At 39.8% G+C, this 19,378-nt stretch overlaps 1 protein-coding gene across 1 annotated transcript in view; it reads left to right on the top strand.

The window, feature by feature from the left end:
* Positions 1-4,166: 4,166 nt before the first annotated feature.
* BIN2 (bridging integrator 2) overlaps positions 4,167-19,378 on the top strand; it is a 35,635-nt gene continuing 20,423 nt past the window's right edge. The window contains exons 1-6 of the mRNA XM_026714809.2: positions 4,167-4,293; positions 14,608-14,688; positions 15,208-15,262; positions 16,047-16,141; positions 17,026-17,121; positions 18,814-18,921. Of these exons, the coding sequence (XP_026570594.1) occupies positions 4,216-4,293; positions 14,608-14,688; positions 15,208-15,262; positions 16,047-16,141; positions 17,026-17,121; positions 18,814-18,921 (513 nt within the window). The 5' untranslated portion in view covers positions 4,167-4,215. The remainder of the gene's footprint in view (positions 4,294-14,607; positions 14,689-15,207; positions 15,263-16,046; positions 16,142-17,025; positions 17,122-18,813; positions 18,922-19,378) is intronic.

Raw genomic sequence — 19,378 nt, forward strand, 5'->3', positions numbered from 1 at the left:
TTGGTCCTTGCCTTGGCCTGACTTTACTCAGCTTTCTCTTTATTGGGTAGGTGAATGTAGATATGGATATTCTTATACCTCAAATGCAGTGATGGGATTTGATGAGTTAAATAAGCTAACCCAAAGGCATTAACGGAACTTACTGTTTTAAGTTGTTCCTGCTCATGCCACGCTCGACACGGAGCCTCTCTTTAAAAAATGCTGTCTAGATTCAAACACTTTAGCAATAGCTTACAAAGGTTTTAGTGGAAACTATAGGCTTTCACCATCCTCTTGCTGGACAATTCCCCTGCTGCTCTGCTCTTCCACTTTTCTGTTCCAGAAAAGAAATAGACAATTGTTTTCATTCCTGTGGGTAGATCTTCTTGAACATATATGTCTGTCTGTCTGTCTGTCTATTCTGGTGTCTTCAAGTCAGTCTTGACTGATGGTAACTGCCTGGACAACTCCTTACAGTTTTCTTTGCAAGATTTCAGAAATGGTTTGCTCTGGACTGCTTCCTAGGATTAAGAGAGAGTGACTGGCCCAAGATCATTCATGCTTAAGGTGGAACCAGAACTCACTATCTCCTGGTTTCCACCCTGGTGCTTTCACCAATATGCCAAACTTCTCTCACTTATCTATATAGAGAACGTTAAAGCATTCACATTCAGCTACACAAAGGTACCACAAGTTATCCGACCTATTTTGTTCTAATGTCTTTTAAACCCATCTTTACTGTAAATGCTGTAGTAGCAGAATGGTTATATGACAACTTTTGCCTTGCAAATAGAAGGTTGCAGTTCAAAACATGGCAGAAAGTATTCAAATTATTAGGGGGGGTTTTCCCTACAACCTTCCTTTTAAAAACAGATAAACTTCCCAATGATGCATAGTTTTTCTGTTCCCTAAAGTTGAAGGATTTCATTCCTAACTTCCTATAACCCATTGGTCTGGTGTTTTTGCTGTTTTTTGTTTTTTACTTTTTCCTCTTTTTGTTAAAAAAACTTTTAACAAAGTTATATGTATGTATATTTGTGTGTGTGTGTGCACGTGTGCACATACACACACGCCATATATATACTGAATGTATATGTATTTGTGTGTGTGTATGTCTATGTGTATGTGTATATGTATATGTATATGTATGAAGCCATAGAGATTGAAAAAAGACCTGAAAGCATGAATAGAAGAGATGATTCCATCAGACTGTCAATTATTTGGAAGCCTGCACTCACAAACAAAAAAATCTCCATACCACTAGCCAGGCAAACACCTGGGCACAAACAGATTCCCCCTGATACCTCCAGCTCAAACACACCCCAACCAGGCACCCAGATGAAACCTAGCTTCCTAACAAATGATAGCCATCCATTTACTAGGAGCCAAGCTGCACTAAAAGCCTCCAATACAGGAACACAATGTTGCCAGCCAATCAAGACACAAAAAAGGCCACAAAACAGACAGAAGATATTAGAAACACTAATCAAGCAGAACACAGCAAACTCCAAGACCAATAAACACAGACCAAGACTCCCAACCAATCAGGATGAAGACAAAACCATTCTGTCACAGCAGTAGGCTAGCCCCAAATTTAAAACTGAAACAACTGTAAAAGTCTGACTCACAGATGAACACAATACAGAAGCCTGATGGCAGATGAGATTCTGCCGAAACGTTGCTACAACTTTAAAAGCACAACTATAATGACGTGGGAAAATACCCGAACAAAGCTGAATAACATACATACATACATACATATGCGAGTCTTGGTGTGTTCGGGTCTTTTCCCGTGTAAGATTGAGAGTATCTTGACGACGTTTCGATGAGGTCCCACTCGCCATCTTCATCTTCTCTTTATATCAATGAATGTTCCTCAAAGAGGAAGTAATGTAAAATATCAAACCTCATAATCTGCAGAACAATTTAAAATAATACTGAAACTCCCTTATCTTCAGTATAGGCTAGAAAATGAATGTCACCTCTGACAATTATTTTCCATTTATACACTTCCCTCTATAGATCACATTGTAAAAATTGTGCACGCTTCAAAAATAATTTAAGAGAAGGGTTTGAGGGTTCTTGTGAACGCAGCATTTCTCTGCAATTTATTAAGGCAGCCAGATTTTTGTAGGCTTCCAAGTGAGATGGAAAAACAAATGGTGCTGCTGAGCTTAGAGTTTCGGTTAGAATAACTTTATCGTTACTTTAAATGTACACTAATTGGCATACATTAAAAAGAAATTTGATTGCATACAGCTTTCAAAGGGTCATTACCTCCAATATACACTACATAAATGTGACCCAAAAAATGCATATACCCACATATATTCTATGATACAGAGGAACAAACAATCTAGTTTGGATGTACACATGTACATGGTGAGAAAAACGAATCTTGCGAGTTTACCAGACGGATGGCATAGGGAACAAAGCTGTTACAGAATCTGGTAATCCTGCTAGAAATACTTCGAAAGCTCCTCCTAGTGGGGAGCAACAGAAACAGACTGTAGAGAGGGTGTGCGGGGTCTCTAATAATGCTTTGAGCTCCAAGCACATAGTGCTTATAAGCGGTATCTTGAATAACGGGAAGGGAGCCTCCTATAATCTTCTTTGCTGTCCTTACCACTCTCTGAATGGACTTTCTATCTGAGGCACTGCTACCGCCAAACCAAATCGTGATGCAGATTGTTAAAACGCTTTCAATCATGTAAAAAGTGGCCGGGACAGAAGGAGAAAGTTTTAAGCAACTTTCACCAAAGTCAATTCAACACATCAAGCCCCACCCCCTTAAATCTGGCTCTGACCCAAAAAAATTCCCTCCCTCCTGCCCTAATTTGCTTGAATGAATAGTAGAGAAAAGCTGTGCTTGCAAAGAGCTAAAGCTTTCTTTCCAATTATTTTCAAAACATTCAGAGTCCTATTATGAGTTAAACTATTGAAGGAAGTAGACCACTAGTGACCAAAATTGTAGGACTCTCTAGAGTTAATAAGATGGAAATATTTTTAAAAAAACCAACAAACAATGGCAATATTTTTGAAAGGAAGACATCGTGGCTGAGTTTCACGCTGCACAGAAAAGAGTGGCAGGCAATGAGATATCTAAACGAGATGGGAAATTACAAAATCTGTTCAGGAAGAAGATTTGTAAGATCTATGTTTGCTCTTACATAAACAAATGGGGATGGACTGACTTTGACCTAAGACCATTCTTAGAAGGAATACAATACATTAAATGAGAAAACAAAAGCATGCATGAGTTTAGCTGTAACTATTGAAGAGACGATCAACCACCCGAGAGCTCTAACCGTTGCCTGGCTTATAACGAATTCTGAGCTGCTCTCAATCAATGTAACTACAGTTGACTATATCCATGGAGTCAGTGGCTTCCCATCCAAGGACTACCATAAAAATAAAAATTTCCAGGCCACCTAGAAAATGAGAAAGTATACTACTTAAATAGTCAGGCAGCAGTTTTTCCATACAACATACAACAATAGATTAAGGCCCAAGATAAGGCAACCGTCAGCGTTTAGTGTCTACGGAGATTTTCAGTCATCCAGGTCATGGTTGTCCAAAAGATGCTTTTTCAAGAGGCAATTGGGCTTTCTGTTTTTTTCTTTGAAGACATTTTATTTCTCATCCAAGAAGTTTCTTCAGCTCTGACTGGATGGTGAGGAATGGAAGGATTTATACTCCTTGGGCTAAAAGAATGCAAATTACCAGCTGTCTGCAAGGAGTATAAATCCTTCCATTCCCCACCATCCAGTCAGAGCTGAAGAAGCTTCTTGGATGAGAAGGGAAACATCTTCAAAGAAAAAACAGAAAGTCCAATTGCTTCTTGAAAAAAAGCATCTTTGGGACAGTCAGCATTTAGTTTTTTGTAATAAACTCATGAGATCCATGCATTTGTTATTTTGTTTGCACAATATAGCTATTGCACCTTTTGTTTTCTATTTACCTGGTGCTGGGTTTTGACCTTAATTAAAGTTTTGTTCACTAAGGTCTTTCTGGCCTGACACGTACAAGAACAACATTCCACCTTGCATTGTCTGTGAGTGAAACTTCATTTACCCAGAACCCAGCAGAGGAAGCACATTTGCCTCAAACCAATGGTAAGGCAGAGCCCAGCCTAGTGATCACTAACACATCTCGACTTCCTTCCTTAAAGAAAAAAAAATTAAACCACAAATAAAGCTGATGCTGAAAACAGAAGTTGCACAGTAAGACACAGCCATGGCAGAAGGCAAAACAGGAGGTGCCGGCCTGTTTGCTAAGAGGGTTCAAAAGCAGCTCAGCCGAGCCCAAGAAAAGGTATTTATCTTGAAATGTTCTTTCATGTTGCTGGTTTTATTACAACCTGAAAATGATGTTGTCTTTTTAGTTTCTCCTAAACTGTCACACGAAAATCAGAGGTTAGATAAAGTTGAAAGGGAAGTTGGGTTGTGGTTCATTTCTGCTTTCTGGACATTTTTCATATGTTCTAAATATTTTTCAAATACTGGAACAAGCTGGTATACATATCGTACCAGTATACTCCAATTTTATTCCAGCAATAATCTTGTAAATCTTGTAGGCTGGGCTGAGAAGCAATGACTGGGTCAAAAACATTCAGCAAAAGTCCAGGGCTGAATTAGAAACCGAAGAAAATGGATTTTCTACACCCACCCTATCCTAAGATCCTAATCATCACAACTTATCAATTATCCCTAAGCCACCCCAAAGCTTTCCCTCTCTTTCTTTCAATAACATCCCAATTAAAGAATAGATTTTTCTCTATATCTGGAACAAACCAACTGAATCACCTCTGTAGTTATGACTGTATATGGCTGGATGGCAGGGAGGGGAGGGTAGTTTTAACATATTAATTAATCCACAGAGGGAAGAGCACAGTTATGCTAAAGAGTTAAACTAATCAAATCATTACAGGCAGTCCTCGACTTAGACCACAGGTGAGCCCAGCATTTCTGTGGCTAAACAAGGCATTTGTGAAATGAGTTTTGCCCCATGTTCCAAACTTTCTTGCCACTGCTGTTAGGGGAATCATTGCAGTTGTTACGTTAATAACACAGATGTCAAGTGAATCTGGCTTCCCCATTGCCTTTGCTTGCCAGAAGGTCAACAAAAGGAGCTTATATAACCCTGGGACTCTCTGCAACTGTCATAAATAGATGCCAGTTGGCAAGCATCCACATTTGATCCTATGACCAAAGGGATGCTGCAGTGATCATAAAGTGTGAAAAATAGTCATAATCCCATTTTTTCAGGGTGACTATGAACAGTCATTATTCAAAGGGTATTCCTCATCCCAAATATTCTGTATTCCCCATCCCAGAGATTCAGCAGGCATCATTCTATCAAGCAGGATAGTGATCTTTTTCTGGAAAGTCTTGGTCCAAAGCAGGCTAAGTGTTCCCATGAACAGGCCCACCCCTGGCAGAGGTTCTTATCTAGGGCAGGGGTGATGGGTTGTCAAACTTGATTTCACCGAGGGACATCATCAGGGTTCTGTTTGACCTTGGGGTGGGCAGAGTGGGTGTGGCTAGGGTAGGCGTGGCCAGTTTGATGTCACTCCAGAGGTGGTATTCAGCAGGTTCTGACCAGTTCTAGAGAACTGGAAGCAGACATTTTGAGTAGTTCGAAGAACCGGCACATCCCACCTCTGATTGGCCCCGCCCCCATCTATTCTCTGCCTCCCAAATCTCAGCTGATTGGCTGGGTATCCTTTTGTTGCCCTGCACAGGGTAGCCCCACAGGCCGTATCTTAAACACCCTGTGGGCCAGATCTGGCCCGCAGGCCTTGAATTTGAAACTCCTGATCTCGGGTGAAAGGGAGAACTTTGAAAGAAGAAAAGGAATACGTGTAGCTTAAAACATTGATATCTTGCAGGCAACAGCTGAGAATTCACACATATCCCCATATAAAGTCAGTTTGCCCACAGTTCAATGTGTCAGTGCATTTTGAAAATAATTTCATCTTGTAAAAAAGAAGAGGCATTACGGTGTCGGGGAGATTTTTATGTGAAATGTTTAGAAATATATCATCATGCATATATTTCTATGTCAATGGGTAGCATATCTGTGCTAACCTGACTGGATGCCTTTTAGGAGCAGCATACAAATGTCATTGTTGTCAAAACCACTTGCAATGAGGCAGTTAAACAGAGAATGTGATATCCAGATTAGAGGGACTTCTGTGATTTGTAGCTCTTTTCCTCTAGGACAGAGGTCTCCAAACTTGGCAACTTTAAGACTTGTGGACTTCAACTCCCAGAATTCTCCAGCCAGCATAGGAGCTCATAGCAGTTTGCAAGAGTCTATCTCTCTTTTCACCTTATCCTTACCACAAAACCCAGCTGTGGAAAGTTAGATGGAAAGGCAAGGACTATCCAAAGTCTCATGGGGATTTCTATTCCCAGTGACTCTGGAGGAACTTGTGAATTGATTTGTGCTTTTATCTGATTTCTAAATATCCCTTTCATCTTATAAGCTGCTTTATTATTGGAATGAGAACACATTCAGGGAATGAGAACATACAGCTTTTGTTGTCACTGACGTTGTGGTGGATTTTTACAGGGAACATGTTTGGGTGACTCATCCATCACTCTTCCTAATAGAATGCTTGCCATGTTTCTTTCTTCTTTTTTTGTAAATTTTATTGCTTTTTAAAAACAAACATAAACGAACAAAACATAAAATATAAAAACATAAAACATATTTTTTGAAAGCAGCATAATCCCGGGTTACATCTCTTCGTACAGACACAAATTCAAGTTCATGCTCATTTTTATATTCCATTCCATATCTTATTACTATTCTACATTTTCTGTATAGCTTCTCCCCTCTTTTAACTTTCTTAATTTTATTTTATTTATTTCATCTCAATTCAAATCATTATACTTATATTCTTTGTCTGTCCTGTTTCAACTGTCTACTATATATTCTCATTAAACAAAATTTCTCCTGTAATTACTGATTGGAGTATGACGCCTTTATATCTTTCCCTTAAAATTACAACCCTTAATATAATACATAACTTCCATTCGGATTCTGCTTGGTACATTCTAAAACTACACACTGTATTCTTGAAAAAAGAAAAAAATTATAAATGTATAATATAATTAAAACAACAATCCATTCCAATTCAATTCTATCATTAATATTAATATTCATTTAAATCTTAACATTTTGCACATTACTTTTCAAATAAATATCATACTTCTATGGGAACAATTATAAACTTTCCATAGTTAATTCACCCCCGTCTTCACTTATGTTTTATAAAACATTGACTAATGAAAATGTTCCCGTTCCTTCCTAATTCAATTTTCTCATTTATTTTATTTCATTTATTTTATTCACAATCATTTCACTAAATTACACTAACTATTTTATCCCTCTTTTTAATCATATATTGTTTCCAGTTTTCTAACATTATTTCCATTACAAATATAACAATACAATCTTATGTACCTTCACAGAATCCCTTTTTCAATTAGATTTTCACCCATTATCTCTAAATAGGTCCTGTTTCTTTACATCTTGCTCCAAACCTTTGTAACTTCTCTTCCTTTCCTTCTTCCCTCTCTTCTTCTCTCTCCCCTTTTTACCCCCCTGTCTCTCCACCTCCATTTCCCTCTTCTATATTCCCCTTTTCTGTTGCTTTCCAACATTACATCAACTTTTCAAATTATTTTTCCCTTTTTTGGCTGTTAAGTCTTAAATTCTCCATTCTCTTTCCCCCCCTTTCGCCTTTCTTCCCCACATAGAGTTACTTGTTCATTAAAGATGGCTTCTTCTTTGTTCCAATCTTCTTGTTGAGCAGTCTTTTCTTGTTGTTTCTTGTAGTTACAGATCTCAATTTCTAAGAATTGAAAAATGAAGCCAAAAGAGCCCTTCCCTTCTTGTGCATCTTTATATTTTTTAAGTTCCATTTTCAATTCATCCAGAAGTGATACCATTGTAAAAAAATTTAAACAACGACCCAATTGTTTTTAGTCATTCAAATATAATAACCAAAAATCCAAAAGTCACCAAGCAATCCAAATACACACAAGCTGTTTCTTTTTACACTTTCTTCTTTTTTTACTTTCTCTTCCTGGGGTTACTATTTAGTTGCAAAGTTCCAATTAAAATGAATCTTTTAGAAGTCTTATTTTACTTTAGATTTTTTTGAAGTCCAGGCAGTCTCCTCCCTCCAGATCCTGCCCTTATTCTTTTCCTCTCCCTTCCTGCTTATAAAAAAAAAAAATTTAGTGTCCAGAAATCTTTATTATCCCTTTGGCATTTAATTATATTTTCAGCTTAATTGCCTATTGATGCCAAAGTGGGTTTTTCCAATTTCTTATTCAGATCTCTTAGTTGTCAATGTAAGGAAGGAGAGAGAAGAAGAAAAATTTTTCCCTTTTCACTTTCTTTCGCTGCTTCCGACTCTTCTTTGGGAGCGATGTTATCTTTTATAAAGTTTAAATTCCAGGGTACCTTAGTTGTTGCTTTTTAGCCCAGTCAGCCAAGACTTTCACTCCTTATCTTCCTCCTGCACTTTCTTTTCCGGTTGAGTGCTTCTTTGAGGTGGCCATTTCTGAAAGGGAATTTGGCCAGCTGAGGAGAAGAGATGCGGCTCTCCTCGACCCTGCTGGCAATCTCCCCCCTCTTCATCACCTCTACAAGGTGGCTTAGCCTTGAAGCCAGCCGGCTCAGGGTGCTCCAGCAGCAAGCCCAGGCAGAAACCGCGCACAATCACGGATTCCTGCCTGCCGTCGAAGCCCTTCAAACCAGAAGCGGGCAATGCTTGCCATGTTTCTGGATGTACCTAGACACCATAATCAGTTGATGGAAATAGTTGAGAAGAGCCTCCTCACTTATCTACTGAGGAAAATTGCTATGTACCACCCAAACAGAGAAGGACAGCTTAGTTAGCACAATGTTTGGTTACCATATTTGTACAATAAAGATTCCCTCCCTTGAGACTGGATTTAGATGACATGCTAGCTTAGTTAATCACAAGTTACTACTCCATTATGCAAACTAAATATTCCTCAGAGCTACTTCAGTGCAGCAACAGATGATAGATGATTCTGACTGGACAAGTCTTTACAGGCTCCATATTTATTGCTTTGCCTTAATGGACTGGTAGTTCTGCAAAACATTTTGAACTACAGCTCCCACAGTCCTTTGCTATGGGCTTTGATAGCTGAGAGAAACTGAAGCCTAAGAAACCTATGGTCACCAGTTTAACCAGCCAGGTTAGCATCATGAAACCTCAATCATGTTCAGAAACAATATACTACTGAAAACCAGATGTTCGGGACAATGAACAGAGAAAGCCACATTTTTCTTAGCTTTGCTTCTGAGCACTTGGCTGCTGTACAGCTTTCATTTAAGGGCTTCAAAAGTTCAGATAACCACTAAGTACAGCAAAACGATGCAGCAGGTCTTCTACTGTTAACTATTGGCTTTCTGGGTTTGTCCAGATGTCATAGTTATGTAATTTTTTAGAATATTCTACTTAATAGATCTTCATTTGTCTGCTGAGCCTGAGACCAAATTCAGAAAGCACCATACAGTTAAAACAAGTTCTCATAACTAATGCTTGGATTGACTTTAATCTCCTCAGAAACATTCTGCTAGTCCTGATAGACACTGAAGGAAGTCCTTTTATAGTAGTAAAATACATTTTTGTTGTTTTTCCGTGTAACTGTATTAATAGTATCACATGGCAATGAGAGAGAAGGAAACCACAAGAAGCATGTTCCAGAACGCAGGGCGTGTCATCAGCTTAAGGTGCAGGCCCTACTGTGCTCAAACTAAACTCCCCCCCCCATTACTACAAAAAGTAACTATTCCATCCAAGTCCTCATTGGACACAAGCAAGAAAATGATGCTTGTACACATAGGAAGCTGTAGAAATGTTCTGTTATTTGGCAAGGGGTGTCCAATCTCTACTTCTTACCTTATTAACTTTCAAGACAGAGAAATCATCAGAGAAATAAAAGGGATGTGGGGGCTCAGTGGCTAAGACGCTGAACTTGTCAATCAGAAAGGTTGGCAGTTTGGCAGTTCGAATCCCTAGCGCCGCGTAATGGACTGAGCTCCCGTTACCTGTCCCAGTTTCTGCCAACCTAGCAGTTCCAAAGCATGTAAAAAATGCAAGTGGAAAAATAGAGACCACTTTGGTGGAGGAGTAACAGCATTCCGTGCGCTTTCGGCATTTAGTCATGCTGGCCACATGATCACGGTGAGTCTTCGGACAGCGCTGGCTCTTTGGCTTTGTAACGGAGATGAGCACCGCCCCCTAGAGTCAGAAACAACCAGCACATATGTGCGAGGGCAACCTTTACCTTTTATCCAACACTGTGTCTTTTAATTAGAGAAATGGGGTGGAACTGGTTGGCAAAAAATGCAGGTAGTGTTCGACTTGTGACCACAACTGAGCCCAGAATTTCTGTTGCTAAACAAGGAAATTCTTGAGTGACTTTTCCCCCATTTTACAACCTTTCTTGCCACAGTCATTAAGTGAATCGCTGCAGCAGTTAAGTTAGTAATACAGTTGTCAAATGAACCTGGCTTCCGCATTGACTCTGCTTGTCAGAAAGTTGCAAAAGGGATCACATAACCCTGGGACATTGCAACCAGTCATAAATATGAATCAATTGCGAAGGGTCTGAATTTTGATCACATGACCATGGGACCGTTGCCGTGGTTGTAAGGGTGTAAAACGTCATAGCTCACTTTTTTCAGTGCTGTTGTAACTTTGAACGATCCCTAAATGGACCGTTATAAGTCGAGAACTACCTGTATGAGGCAGAATGTAATAATGAGATGGATTCCCAGGAGGGAAAGGATGGATTCCAGAGGAGTAAGATATCATGTGTGAGAGAACGAGGGTGAAGACAGCCCCTCCCTAACAGTTCACAGATATATTGTAGAGGCAGGCAGTAGTGTGTGCCGTTTGGCAAGATTTTGTCTATTGATGCAAAATAATAATAAATCATAATAATAAACAGGTCAATAAGAAAGACAAAAAAGTCTGGATAGTGGATGTGACAGTGCCTGGAGACAGCAGACGAGAAGAGGAAGAACTGGAGAAGATAACAAAATGCAAAAACCTACAAATAGAACGACTATGGCAAAGGCAAGCAAGGGTAGTACCAATAGTAATAGGCGCCTTGGGTTCAGTTCCAAAACAACTGGAGCACCACTTGAACGCCATAGGCATTGACAAATTTGCCATCAGTCAATTGCAGAAGGCGGATTTACTTGGAACAGCTTCCATCCTGTGGCGCTATCTTTAACACCATCAAAAATCCAGATCTGCCTCTTCCAAAAATGCCAAACCCAGTCTGAATGTCTGGCTGACTGTGCGAATAATAATAATAATAAAAATGATAATAATAATAATAGGGGGAGGGGGAGGAGGAGGAGGTGGTGAAGGAGAAGGAGAAGGAGAAGGAGAAGGAGAAGGAGAGGAAGAGGAAGAGGAAGAGGAAGAGGAAGAGGAAGAGGAAGAGGAAGAGGAAGAAGAAGAAGAAGAAGAAGAAGAAGAAGAAGAAGAAGAAGAAGAAGAAGAAGAAGAAGAAGAAGAAGAAGAAGAAGAAGAAGTAGTTGTTGTTGTTGTTGTTGTTTGGAAGAATCTCCAAGTGTCATTTTTATTTGGGGCCTGTCAAATCAGCTCTCTTTGCCTGGTGTGCTATCCAAGTTCTCAGTGTAATCGTGAGCTATATTTGCATCTAAAAGTGTCTGCCTTGAAGTAGGTCATTAATACAGTTTCTTATTTGTATATTTAAATGAAATGTTGTGCACAGCATGATATAGTATATGTCATGGAGTATATTTTTCTGGATATGTGACTATATTATAGGCAGCAGGCCAAAACTTGTTGGAGTGGGACACATAAAACCATTTAGCCATTGAACTATAATGGTGTTCTGCAAAATAAAAGCTCTGACTGAAGAGAATATTTTCTGTTTACTGTTCTGATATTGTTTCTCCACTGGATGGACCAAACCTTGTTTTGGAGACCAGAGTCCTATCACTCTGAAATGTCTCATGAAGTTTGCTCACTGAACTCTTCTTGTGCAACAAGAAATGGGAACTGGAAACCACTTTCAACATTAAATGCTCTAAATGCTAGTTGCTCCGGAGCTGCGTGGCTTTTCCAAATCGAACCACTTCTCCTGATGCCTTTCGCTTTGTCAGTGACTACAGTTTTACCAAAGGACCATTTATCTCTTGCATTAAAAATGAAAGTGGCCTGAAGAAGTCCATCGAGGCAGAACAGTAAAACTCCAAGGAGGATACAGAGATTTGCCTTGGTCTTCTGATTCAAAGTAGTTTATGCTGAGTAGGACTGGATGAGTGATTGCATGAAATTTCACCCCAGGACTGAATTTAGCCAAAATACTAGGGTTACTTAAAATGATGGAATGCTGAATTATGCCAGTAAAGTTTATATTTGTCTGCCCCAGAGGTGCCAGATATTGAAACTGGAATCTTCTGTAAGCAAATCTTATGCTCAGTCATGTTTCCTTTACCTCTCAGCCTAGTCCTTTTTGAAAGATTCTGGAAGAATGTATGGTCCAACCAAAGGACCCCAATCAGTGGTGGGATTCCAATTTTTTTACTACCAGTTCTGTGGGCGTGGCTTTGGTGGGCGTGGCAGGGGAAGGATACTGTAAAATCTCCAGTCAGAGGTGGTCTTTGCAGGTTCTCCAAACTACTCAAAATTTCTGCTGCTGGTTCTCCAGAACTGGTCAGAACCTGCTGAATACCTCCTCTGACCCCAATGTCTCAGAAGAGTTTAATTTCAGGAACTGCAATCATACAAACAACCTCTCCCAGGCTAGTGCCTTTTGTCACTCCTGGAAATTGTGGGTAATTATAATCCCCAAACTTCTAGAGGGAAATCTTTTTGTAAACAATAGTACAGCTGTTGCCTCTGAAGTCTGCAACTGCATGTAGAAACCACAATGGTATGGAATCATTTGATACAGAGAGACGCTTGTAGTTTCTTATTTGTATGTCAAGATAGTGTCTATTTTAAGGTTATCAGATCCGGTCTGCAAAAATCCAGATGACTAAAAGATAGCCACGTAAAGTTACAGAAATTCTTTGTATTTTCATCTAGCGATTATCTGTTAGTGCTCCCCTTCTATGTAAACAAAGGTTATGCTTTAAAAAAAAAAAACCTGGGATATTATTATATTATTGCTAAATGATAATATCCCAGTTAAATATACCTGAGATTACACGCATTGGATTTTATAGTCCTAGCCATATATTTGACATCAAGGATCAGTTCATTTTACTTTTTTTTTTTTTAAATGTGCTTATCTCATTTTTGGTTAGTAATTTGAATACAATATAAGGAAAGTTGCATGGACCAACCAAGAAAAGGCAAGGCTGTGCCTATTCATTCCATGCTTCTTATCATATCCTCCATGTGGTACAAATATCTAAAAAGGGAAGAGTGCTGAAGTCATCTAGGCTAATCATGGGAACTGACAGATGGGCATCATGTGGTTATTCTAGCAAACTTCATCACACTTCTGTAATGGGGGAGGGACTGTTTCGCATGGAAAATAAATGCATGCAAAGAGTAGAGTGGGCTGCAAATGACTTCTAAAAGCATTTAGATCAGTGGTGGCTAACCTTTTTGGGCTCCTGTGCCAAAAATTGTGCACGCGCTTGCATGTTCACGCTCATATGCCAGCACCCAGGAGGCAATATGCATCCCCCATGCCCCCTACGCATGCTCACCCAATCCCCACCCACCCACCCCACTGCCTCCTTACTTGCACTGCGCCTCACAGCTGATTTTCAGCTGGTTTGAGGCCTTTTTCGTCCTCCCAAAGGCTTGAGGAAGGCTTCTGGAGGTTTTGCAGGCCAAAAACTAGCCCAGTTTCGTCACTTCCGGTATTTTCAGAAAAACAAGAAGTGACGAAACAGGGCTAGTTTTTGGCCTGCGAAGCCTGCAGAAGCCTTCCTCAAGCCTTTGGGAGGCCGAAAAAGGCCTCAAACCCACTGAAAATCAGCTGTGAGGCACACACATGTGCAGGGAAGTAAGTTTGCCTGTAGCTCGCGTGCCGGCACAAATGGCTCTGCGTGCCACCTGTGGCACGCGTGCCATAGGTTCGCCATCATGAGTCTAGATGTACTGTAGAAGCTGCCAACTCTGGTGACAAAGAGTTGGCAGCTTCTTTGTCTCTTTGCTGCCCTCTCCTGGTCAGCTGGAGTTTCTCAGCTCAAATTTAGCACCCTTAAGAAAGAGACTCTGCCATCTCCCGCATATGACATGGAAAATCTGGATGCCTAAGTAGGATTTCTATTGGATTTCAAGTTACTGGAGAATCCATATATGTTTATCTGCCTGAATACAGAGAGATATGGGACAGCAAGTATTATTCCACCCTTTCTCATGGAAAGACTAATGATTGAGGGCTCTTTGCTAGAAGCAGAATTTGGCACTGTTCTTTCAATGCAGTGCCACTAATGGAAACAAAGGCACCATTCATTCCATAGATGCATGTCTCTAAAATAAGTCTGTGGTGGGGAACTCACTGGACAGGTGAAGGACAAGATGGACAATAACTGCTTCAGTTCTCTTTTCTTTCTCTGTCTCTTCCATAGGTTCTGCAGAAACTGGGGAAAACCGTGGAAACAAAAGATGAACAATTTGAACAAAGTGCTTATAATTTCCAGCAGCAGCAGGTTGTATGAGGGAACTGTGGGAGCAACTTGCTTTCTGGAAATTTGGTGGTGGTGGATATACAAGCTTAGGTCAGATTTAGCTAGCATTTTTGGCATTCCAGAATCCAAAATATCTCTACACTGGGTTTTGTTTAAGACTCTCAAAATGTTTTTATACAAGCTCAACCTGAAACTAAGCTGCTATGAAAGATTCTGATCATGCTTTATCTATAAATATGTGGGATGCTAAGTTTATGGTAATACAGTAAAACATACCTCTTACATATGCACAGACCTTGTCTCTGTAAGTTCCTGGATTGTAAGAACACTGGGTGCGGGGGGAGACCTATAAAAACTTGAATGCAATCTTGCCCAAATTTGGCAGCTTCCTAGAATTTTCAGCATTGTCCATGCTGAATGGATAATTCTGGGAGTTGAAGTTTACAGACTTGGCAATGACCCAAGTCCAAGAACAGTATTCTGATAAGAATGACATGCAGAAATATGCTAGAAGTACAATTTCCCTTTCTTTCCCCTCAGATCGAAGGGCAAAAACTCTACAAAGAACTGAAGGCTTTCCTCATTGCTGTGAAAGGTACAGAAAGCCCAAATTCTAGAATGGCATGTTTTCCAAGTTAAGTCAGCAGGTATTGGATGAGACACTACCTGTAAAGAAAACAAATAAAATGTTGCTTCTTATCTCTGAGCCCTTGTTAAGACCATTAAAAATCCAGGCCTTCCATCAAGGGGCTTCTTGGCAGCATATATGTCACTTTGACCCTTAATTCTTACACAAAATCCCTGTAAGGAAATGACCCAAGAAGGTTCATTACTGATTTGATTTCATGTGGTCTGCCACTAATGAGGATGAGAAAACCCTTTTAATTCCAATTTATGTACGTTTATCTGCCAATTAGCTCTCTTCACAAATACAGGATGGGAAGTTTAGGAAGTTAGGAAGCTGTACCTGTTGCCTCAGAATGCAGTTTTCACATTTTAATCACATCTAATAGGGAGATTAAATTCATCATGTAATCACAAACTTCACCAAAGAGTTGACATTCCAGCAACTTGATTTTAAACCAGGCTCATTAATGAACATTTCTCCTCATTTTCCCAGTTCACATATCATGTTATACCATAAGAAAGCCTTTTTTAAAATTTAGTTAGTATCTTGTATGAACCCGAACAGTCCAATTTGTAAACTGTTGTTTGTAATTTAACATAGTGGGTGAAGTGAACCTATTCAGTTGTGGGTATTTAGCAAACCTTGGTTAAAACATGGCTTACTGTAATATGCAAATACAGCCACTGATCAGTAGAACAAGCTGACTTAGATTAATAGTGACTTTTGTTATCATTTATTTTGACTTTTCTAGGAATGCATGAAAGTTCCAAGAAAGTATCTGAAACATTGCAAGAAATTTACTGTGATGAATGGAATGGATATGAAGAATTGAAGGCCATAGTTCAGGTAATTATGATATATTCCAGGTATCAGGGCTGACTTTTTAAATTGAAACATTAGACTTCTCACTAATTCCTAGCTGTAACTATTACAAGAAACCAGCTCTCAGAATTCTTAATTTTCCAATATGCCAGAATATCCTTGCAAATATGTAGGGCAGTGGTCCCCAACCTTTTTTGTGCCACGGCCTGGTACCGGCATCACAAAATGATCCGCGGCCCGGTACCGGCATCAGCACGCATGACAAGGCAAGGCGAGCCGAGCGACCGGCCAGCCAGCCATCCCCCACTTCTCCCCGCCACCTTCAACTCCTCCTTTGTACCTTTGTCAATGGGCTTCGCTTTGGACGGCCGCTCGGCTCGCCTTGCCTTGGGTCTGAAAGAATCCTCGTGCCTTAGTTTCATTCGAAGCCCCCCCCCCCGATGAAACTAAGGTGCGAGGATTCCTTCAGGACCCAAACGCCGCTTTCCAACCGGAAAAGCTCACCCGGAAGCACTTTCTTGTCAAACAAGATGGCGGCGCCCAGCAAATCGGCGGCCCGGTAGGAAATGTTCCACGGACCGGTACCGGTCCGCGGCCCGGTGGTTGGGGACCCCTGATGTAGGGCATATATCCCATATTTCAGTTCTAAATGACACTATTTTTTTTCTCTTCCTTTTAATACCATTTGTCCTGCTGCTCAATACAAAAAAACCCCAATGGAATAAAATGATGTGCAGGAAGAAACTAAACCAATTCCTCTTATTTATTCCCAGTTTATTCTGTATAAAAGATCTATACTTTTATTTTTAGAGTGACCCTGTAAACTTCCAGGTCTTCCTGAGGGAAAAGAATAACTGCATGTGGGTTATTTCAACAGCATTTTGAAAAGTGCCTCTCTTTCCTTACAGAGCAATGATCTCCTATGGGAAGATTATGAGGAAAAACTGGCAGACCAAGCAATCAGGACCATGGACAACTACTTGAGTCAGTTCAATGAAATTAAAGTATGTATTGTACTTCTGGATTTGTGTGCAGATACGGTATCTACCATCTAGAACTCAAGTTGTCACGGCCTTGTCATGTGACATATCACAACTTTTTTCCCCTTTGCTAAACTGGGCATGGGCGTGGACACGCCTGACGCATCCAGCCCATGGACCGCGAGTTTGACACCCCTCATCTAGAACAAAATACAATGCCAAGAAGTTCAGTTTTACCTGTTAAAATATTTATAGTTTACATATAAAATTCAATCTTTTTTTTTGCAAAGAATTCATCTGGGCATTACCTTCATCTAACATTTTTTAGGGGAAATATATCACCAATATCATAAGAAGGATCAGCTCATTCTTGAATCAATCTTTCTTTCTTTCTTTCTTTCTTTCTTTCTTTCTTTCTTTCTTTCTTTCTTTCTTTCTTTCTTTCTTTCTTTCTTTTAAATGTATGCATGTGTGTTCAGACACTTTTTATTTCCATGCGCACATGCACATCCACACTCACACACTTCTTTTTCTTTTATTAAAAAAATACTTTTTAAAAAAAGATGGGAAAATTTCTTCCCATCCTGACAGCATATTTCTTATATATCCTGATAAGTATTTTCTGCCTCTTTATTTCTTAGAAGAGCTTAGAAGTCAAGTAGCTGAAGAACTATAATTTTTTGCTAACCTGATGCCCCCCCAGATGTGTTGGTCCACATAAATTCCAAGATGGCTAGAGGAATAAGTCAGGAAAGAGTCAGATTGGAAGAAAAGAAAGAGCATAAAGGAAAGTGATCTTTGATGTCAATAGGAGAAGAACAATCTTAATCCTGTCCCAAAGGTGCCTGTCTCAAGAGGCAACTGGACTTTCTTTGTTTTCCCTTGAAGATGTGTCACTGCTCATGGATGACAATGGATGACCTCGATGACAGAATTTCCATAGACAATCTTAATCCTGATACCTCTAGTTTATGCCCAAAATGCTGGTCACCACTGACATCGATATTTATAAAATACGTTCTAATCAATCATTTAATTGCCTTATATAAAGTGTATAATATCATTGTATTAATTTCTATGTTGATAATCCTCTAAAAATTATTCTTATATTGTTATATTATTTTATAGCTTGTCTTACTTTAGCCTTTCTGCACTGCATAGGTTATATTAATATTCAATGAGTTAAATCTCTTTTTTTTTTTGCTGGTCAGTGACTGAAATAAAATAACTAACTATAAAAATAGGTGGAATACCAACATTTTTGCTAGGTCAATACACCGCCAACACAAATCCCCTATTATAATGACCAGCATTCTGGAATCCAATGATGACATGAATTGCAAGGAAAAATCTATCAGAAAATGTAGAAGCTCAAACTGAGCAGGCAACAAGGAACTGGCATAGAGTTTTAGTTTTTTACATATTTCTTGAGTGGGATTTGTAATACCGAAGACACAGTCAAAAGTGTTCTCTCCCAAATTTTATTCCAGACACTGAATGAAATTTCTGCAGAGATTCTCTCAATAATCCTACAAGACCTTGTGCAAAACAATCCTTATCAATATCTTGCTCCTCTCCCGCATAATGAATGGTGGTTTGAAGATTGATTATTTTGCAGGCCAGATTCAGAAGGGCTATTCAGACATTCTTTTAAAATAGTACACAAAGAAGACCATTGTCTCTAGATGACCCTCGATGTGTTCTCTTCCTTTACAGGAGCGAATTGCCAAGAGAGGGCGGAAACTGGTGGATTATGATATCAGCAGACATCACTTGGAAACCCTTCAGAATGCCAAAAAGAAAGATGAAGTTAAAATTGCTAAGGTAAAAATACTTTCTGAGGAATCCAATTAGATTTAGAAACCATCTTTGGTTGCCATCCTTAGGATCAATATGTTGGAGGAATCTGGTTGGTGGAGGAGTTCTTGGTTCTAAGGCAAAAAGTGTGGCATTGATCTTCCCCCTTTTTCCTCCAGTGGGCTAAATGAAACATTTTAGACTTTTTTTTTTGCTTGCTTTTGAACTAGAGGAATTTCATGGAGAGGCTAAGGCAGGGGTATCAAACTCAAGCCCCGGAGGCCAGTTCCAGCCCGTGGGGTGCTTAGATCTGGCCCATGGGGCCGCCCTGGAAAGAGTGAAGGACTGGCCCATGGTGCCTGCCACTGAAAAGAACGTTTGGGAGGGCCTCAGGAAGGTTGCAGGAGGCTGTCGCAGCCAGAAACAGCACTCGGAAGCTCATTTTCATTGGCAGAGTGCTTGGGCCACCACAAACCCTGACATG

Source organism: Pseudonaja textilis, chromosome 2 (genome assembly GCF_049901715.1).
Source record: "Pseudonaja textilis isolate UNSWEBS1 chromosome 2, rPseTex1.2, whole genome shotgun sequence".
NCBI classification, from domain to species: domain Eukaryota; kingdom Metazoa; phylum Chordata; class Lepidosauria; order Squamata; family Elapidae; genus Pseudonaja; species Pseudonaja textilis.